The sequence below is a fragment of the Penaeus japonicus genome, unplaced genomic scaffold (assembly GCF_977035675.1).
Source record: "Penaeus japonicus unplaced genomic scaffold, GWHDUDI00000001_assembly GWHDUDI00000003, whole genome shotgun sequence".
Taxonomy (NCBI): Eukaryota; Metazoa; Arthropoda; class Malacostraca; order Decapoda; family Penaeidae; genus Penaeus; species Penaeus japonicus.
The window spans coordinates 17,474,848-17,482,347 of record NW_028234405.1 but is presented as its reverse complement, the minus strand read 5'-3'; the positions used below and the strand labels follow the sequence as shown (position 1 = coordinate 17,482,347).

Genomic DNA, 7,500 nt, shown 5'->3' with positions numbered 1-7,500 from the left:
GGAGGATTTTAGACGAGGTGCTCGGGGTTGCGAGAGGTTCAAGTCCAACCTCGGAATACGCTTGTTTAAAGGGAAGAAGGATTGTACAGAGATGATTGTGACTGTTTAGCTATCTATCCCTTTATGTCCATGTACCTCGCTCTCTACTTTCACATATACTCACTGTGGCTGTATATGTGTGTGTGTGTGTGTGTGTGTGTGTGTGTGATCGTGCTGTAGTGTGTGCGTGTAGTGTGCTGCTATGGTAATATATATATGTATAATAATATATATATATAATATATTTATCTTATATATATTATATATATATGTATAGATATTTATATATATATATAATCTATATGTTTATATATATAGATATTATATATTAGTATATATATATATATAATATATATATATATTATATATCCAGTATATATTATAATATATATATATATATATACTTATATATATATATAAATATATAGAAATATGTATGCTATATATATATTTTCCTTTATATATATATATTATACATATATATATATATATTATATAACTATATTTATATTATATATATATATATATATATATATGTATACAATTTTTCTCCTGACGGGACTCGAACCCGGCGCTGGGTTCGAGTCCCGGTCCGGGAGGAAAAATTTGTATATTTCAATTTAAATGCGTTACTGCATGCTACCATCTTTTCTTCATTATTTATATATATATATATATTTATATATATATATATATATATATATATTTATATATATTATATATATATATATATTGAAGATATATATATATATATATATATATATATGTATATATATATACATATATATATACAAATTTGTGTGTGTGTGTATACTGTATACGCATGTGATTATGTATTATCTGTATATATCGTGTACCTATATGTAACTATGCATGTATCTCACTGCCTCTCTCTGACGCCCCTCCGGCTTGCGCAGAGCGAGGGCGTGTTCCGCGAGGGCACCGGCCAGCTGGAGATGAGCGAGAGGCTGCTCGACCCGGAGGTCAAGTGTGAAAACGGCGGCATTCCACCGACCAGGTGAGAGCTCGCGCACAATGTGGGTCAGTGCGGTATTGGCTTCTCACTGACCTATTTCTCTCTCTCTCTCCCCCCACCCCCTTCTCTCTCTCTCTCTCTCTCTCTCTCTCTCTCTCTCTCTCTCTCCCATTCTCTCTCTCTCTCTCTATCTATCTATCTATCCATCTTTTTCTCTCTCTCTATCTATCTATCTATCTATATATATATCTATCTCTATTTCTCTCTCTATCTATCTATCTATCTATCTATCTATCTATCTTTCTCTCTCTCTCTATCTCTCTCTCTCTCTCTCTCTCTCTCTCTCTCTCTCTCTCTCTCTCTCTCTTCTCTTTTTTTTCTCTCTGCTCTCTCTCTCTCTCTCTCTCTCTCTCTCTCTCTCTCTCTCTCTCTCTCTCTCTCTCTCTCTCTTTCTCTTTTTTTTTCTTCTCTCTCTCTCTCTCCCCCCCTCTCTCTCTCTCTCTCTCTCTCTCTCTCTCTCTCTCTCTCTCTCTCTCTCTCTCTCTCTCTCTCTCTCTCTCTCTCTCTCTCTCTCTCTACCTTTACCTCTCCCTCTCCTTCATCATTATCCTTTACCCTTCGCCCTCCCTCTCGCCTTCCATCTCCCTCTCTCCTTTCATCGCCCTCCCCTTCTCCCTTTCCCTCTCCATCTCCATCTCCATCTCCATTCTCCTTCTCTCTTTCGACCTCCATCTCCCTCTCCCTTTCCATCTCCATCTCCATTCTCCTTCTCTCTTTCCACCTCCATCTCCCTCTCCCTTTCCATCTCCATCTCCATTCTCCTTCTCTCTTTCCACCTCCATCTCCCTCTCCCTTTCCATCTCCATATCTCTTTTCACATTTCCTAACTCCCATCCGCCCTCATTCCCTTTCTTTCCAACCAGTCCCGCTCCCACTCCTCCTCATCGTAAAAATTGCTCCGTCGTGGTTATTTTCCAGGACATAAATCCAGTTGTTTTGGAAAGGAGAGGAAAATGAGAAATTCTTTCCCTCTCGCACCCTCCACTTCATACTCACGAATTTCAGTTGTTAAGTCTTGCATTCGACAAACGACACTCTTCGACTTTCGCAAGGATAGTCTTGGTTCCTTCCGTGTGTACGTGAGGCGCTCTTTATTGGCGGCGGATGCTGCGTCTCCTTTTGTCTTGGGAGTGGGAGAGGGAAAAAGCATCTTCATTTCTCCGACACACATACGCAAGCATAAATACATACTCTCGCACATGCACACACACACACATACATACACATATACACATAGACACATAGACACAGATGTGTGTGTGTGTATGTGTGTGTGTGTGTGTGTATATATATATTAAATATATATATATGATATATATTATATATATATATATAATATTTATATATATTAATATATAATAATATATATATATATAATATATAGATATATATTATATATTATAATATATATAATAGTATATATATATAAATAATATTATATAAAATATTTTATATATATATATTTATATATTACTATATATATATATATAAAATTCATATAGTTATATATAATATATTTATATATTATCTATATTATATATGTAATCTAATATATATATAAAATATATAAAATACATATATTATATATATTACATATATAACATATAATATATAATAAATATATAATATATATATAGATATATAATTATATATTTTATATACATATACATATAATATATACAAAAAACATATATATATAATATATATATAAATATATATATATAAAATATATAAATATATATATATATATATATAGAAAATATATATATAAATATATATAATAAATATATTAAATGACCCCCCAAACACACACACACCACACTCCACACACACAAAACAAACCCACCCAAAACCCCCCCACTTAAAGGTGTGTTTGTGTGTGAGTGTGTTTGTATATATTATAGTATGTACATACATACAAAATCAAAAACACACCCAAACACCAACCAAACAAACACACACACACTAATTTAAAATATATAAAATAATTTTAATAACTAACACCCAAACACACAAAAACCAACCATTATAATAAAATAAAATCAACTATCTTCTTCAACACCCCACTAACCCATCCCCTATCTCCCAACTCTCCTCCTTTTCACTTTCTCCTCCCACTCTCCCTCTCCTCTTTTATTTAAATACATTCTTCAAACAACCCATCTCCCCTTTTCCCCTCCACACTCACACAACACACCACACACACACCCACACCCCACACCTCCACACACCAAACTCCACCCAACAACCCCACACTAAATAATTTAAAAATATTATATACTTTTTCTAACAAACTATCTTCTATCTATCTTCAAAAAATCTTTAAACATAAAACAAACCACACACACACAAACAACCCCCTCCACAACCCCCCCACAAACCAACAAACAACCCCACTCACACACACAACCTCCACCACACACACTTTCCCCCCACCCAAAAAAACCACACACACCACCACACTCCCACACACACCCTCACCCCCCCCACACACTCCAACCACAACACACAAACCCCCCCTCACCACAACCCACTCAAAACCCAACTCACAACACCAACTCACACAACCACACTCCACACACACCACTCACACCACACCCACAACCAAACCACAACAACCACCACACCACACCCCCAACCACCCACCCCAAAAGTGTAATTATATAATTTATTATTAAATAACTTAAAATAATATTCTTTTAAAAATCACACAACCAAACTCAACAACACACACAAAACACCCCACCACTCACCCACACACAAACCCACAAAAAACACACTCACACCACAACACTCACACACACACCCTATCACACACACACACCCCCACACACACACACCTCCCCACACCACCCACTCCCCACACCACTCACACAACACACACTTATATTATACACCACCCACACTCCAAACCCCACCAACCACACCCACCTCCCACCACAACATCAAAACACACACACACCACACACACACACACACACTCACCCCCCCACTCCACCAAACACACTCACACCACCCACTCAACACAAACCATATATTTAATTTGTGTGGGTATGAAATTAATTTTTTAATATAACTATCACCACCCAAACACCAACACACACACTCCACACACCCTCCACACACACAAAAACTTAAACAAACACACCAAACACACAACAAAACTCACCCACAAACCAACAACCACACACACCTCCACACCTCACACACACACACACACCCCAAACACCACACTCACCCACACACACACACTCCACCAACAAAACACTCCCACACCCACTCCAAACCACAATCACCACCCACCCTCACACACACAACACAACCCACCCAACAACACCTCAACACACCCCACACAAACCCACACACACATATATATATATAGAATAAAGGGGATATATACAATATATTTACCCTATAAATAATAAGAATTTTAAATAATCCCCACACACACCAAAACACACAAAAACTCACCACCCACACCACTCCCAAACTCACACACACACACACTACAACACACAAAACACACACCCACACACTCACAACCCACAACATACAAAACACCACACCACTCCACCAAACACACTCCACACACACACACCCCCACACACACCAAATCACACACCCCACAAACACTCACCACACACACCCACACAAACACAAACAAACACACAAACACCCCTCACCACACCCAAAACTCCACCCACCTCACACAACACAACACACTCCCCACACACAAAACCCACACACCTCCACACACACACACACCTCAACCCCACAAACACACACACCCCAAAAACACTCACACACACTCACACACACCCACTCCCCAAACCACACTCACACCACTCACACACCCACACAAAAACCACACAAAACACTCAAACACACACACACTCCCCACAACCACTCACCCACCCCCCTCACACAACCCACCACACAAACACACACACACTCACACCCCACCACACACCCCTCACCACACACCCAAACAACCACACACCCACACAAACAACCCCACACACTCCACCCCACCACCACTCCACAAAACACACACACACCACCCACACCAACACACACACACACTCAACCCAAAACACTCACACACACAACAAACCAACCACACACACACACACCCCCACACACAAACACCAAACCATATAATAATATAATATTATATAATATATTTTCTACTATCCCAACTATCCTTTTTCATTAACTTTAACATTACATATATTGTTTTTTTAACAAATTATTAATATTGTTGTTGTTTTATTGTTATAAATTAAACCCTATAATATTATATACTAATTATTTATTTTAATAAAAATAAATTTTATTTGTATATTAAATAAGATAAATTTTATTTAAATTTTTATTTTTTATTATATGATATAATTTAATTTATTATTAAAAAATCATTTTTTAATCATTAAATATCAAAAATATAATTTTTTATTAAATTTTTTATTAATTTTTATAATTTAATTTCATATATATTATTATAAAATATTAAATTAAATTTTCATTATATATTAAAATAATAACAAAACACATTTATATTATCATCATCACCATTATCATTATCACAATCATGTTCATTATCATCATCATTACCATTATTATTAGTAGTATCACCATCATCATATCATTATCATCATCATCATTATCATCATCATCAATGTTGTTATTAGCAATATTGCTCTTGTTATTATCATTATAACTATCATTATCATTATCATTCCTATTACCACTGCTATCATCAGCATCATTATCATGGATATCATTGTGTCTTCTTTTGGGAAACTAAAATTTTATTTATTTTCTTTATCTTTTTTTTCGTGTCCAAGCGATTCCCCTTTAAGAAAAAGCAGGAAGGCAAGGTAATCCTTAGATACTGATGAAGTCGTAGGATGTGCCAATAATGTAGTGACTTTGTGCTGTAACTGTATGACATCACAGAGTATTTTTTCAATGATAGTGTACAATGATTAAAGCGAAAATGGAAAGGTGGTATGCCTGAAAGAACGTGCTTGCGAAGTAGAGGAATTATTTGGTAGGGAAGTTAACACATGGGGTTATGTAGTGGGGTTTATGTAGTAGTAAAAGTTTAGCACTTCTCTTCTTTTCTCTTCGAATTGAAACAGTGATGTTGTTTTATGCAGTGGCTTTATATCATTTCGCACGAATCTATGCGTCTGTGTGTATGTGTTAGTGCCTTTTTAATCTATCTTTTCTGTCATATAGGTATATTGGTATTTTTCTTTTGCATTACGAAAGATGCTTCAAGTTTTATATGTGACATATTGACATATTAAGATTATCTTTGATTATTCTTTTATTCATCCATTTTCTATTACTAATTCGTCGATCTGGAAATAAGAACAATTCTCAGTTGATTTTACATCATTTTCTCTTATTTTTACCTTATGTTTCCTTATGTTTCCAATGATATCTTATCCGGCTAATTATTTTTTTCAGCTGCGACATTCCACATCAGTCGCATTTCACAACGCGAAGGTACACACTTGCTAAATGTATTTAGATCAGTGGTTCCCAAACCTTTTAATTTGATGCAGCCTCTGACTTCTAAGAAATAGTTATAATTCCCATCCTTTATTTATATGTATATATATATATCTATATATATATATATATATATATATATATATATATATATATATATATATATATATATATATATATATATACATGAATATATAAATACATATATAAATACATGTATACTCCCTCCTCTCTCTCACTCTCTCTCTCTCATACCATCTCTCTCTTCTACGTCCTCTCCTCCTCCTCTCTCTCCTCTCTTCTCTCTCTCTCCTCTCTCTCTCTCACTCTCATCTCTTCCCCATCCTCGGTCTCAAAAAAAAAAACAAAACTCTCTCTCTCTCTCTCTCCTCTTCTCTCCACCACTTTCTCAACTCTCTCAATCCCTTCGTCTCTCTCTCTCATCTCTCAAAACAATCAAAAAACAATAAAAAAAAAAAATCTCTCTTTCAAACTCTCTCTCTCTCACAAAAACAAAAAACATAAAAAACAATAAACAAAACGACACGAACGCTTTCTCTCCCTCTCTCTTTCTCTCATCTCTCTCTCTTTACAACTCTCTCATCCTCTCTTCCTCTCGCTCCTCTCTCTTCCTCTCTCTCTTTCTCTCTTTCTTCCCTCTCTCTCTCTCCCTCTCTCTCTCTCTCTCCATCTTTCTCTCTTCGCTCTACGCTCTTCCCTCTCTCTCTCTTTCCTCTATCTCTTTCTTTATTCTCATTCCTCTCTCTACACTCTCTCTCTGCCTCTCTATCTCTTCTCACCCCTTCGCTCTCTCTCTATCTATCTTTCTCTCTCTCTCTCTCTCCTTCTCTCTCTTTATCTATCTCTATCTATCTCTCTTATCTATTTCTCTCTCGTCTATT

At 36.0% G+C, this 7,500-nt stretch overlaps 1 protein-coding gene across 2 annotated transcripts in view; it reads left to right on the top strand.

The window, feature by feature from the left end:
- The window catches only part of LOC122247903 (neuronal acetylcholine receptor subunit alpha-10), a 228,831-nt gene that overhangs the window by 210,602 nt on the left and 10,729 nt on the right, over nucleotides 1-7,500 (top strand). For both annotated transcript variants that reach the window (XM_043007628.2, XM_043007614.2), the window contains exon 10: nucleotides 957-1,057. In XM_043007628.2, coding sequence (XP_042863562.1) covers nucleotides 957-1,057 — 101 coding nt within the window. The remainder of the gene's footprint in view (nucleotides 1-956; nucleotides 1,058-7,500) is intronic.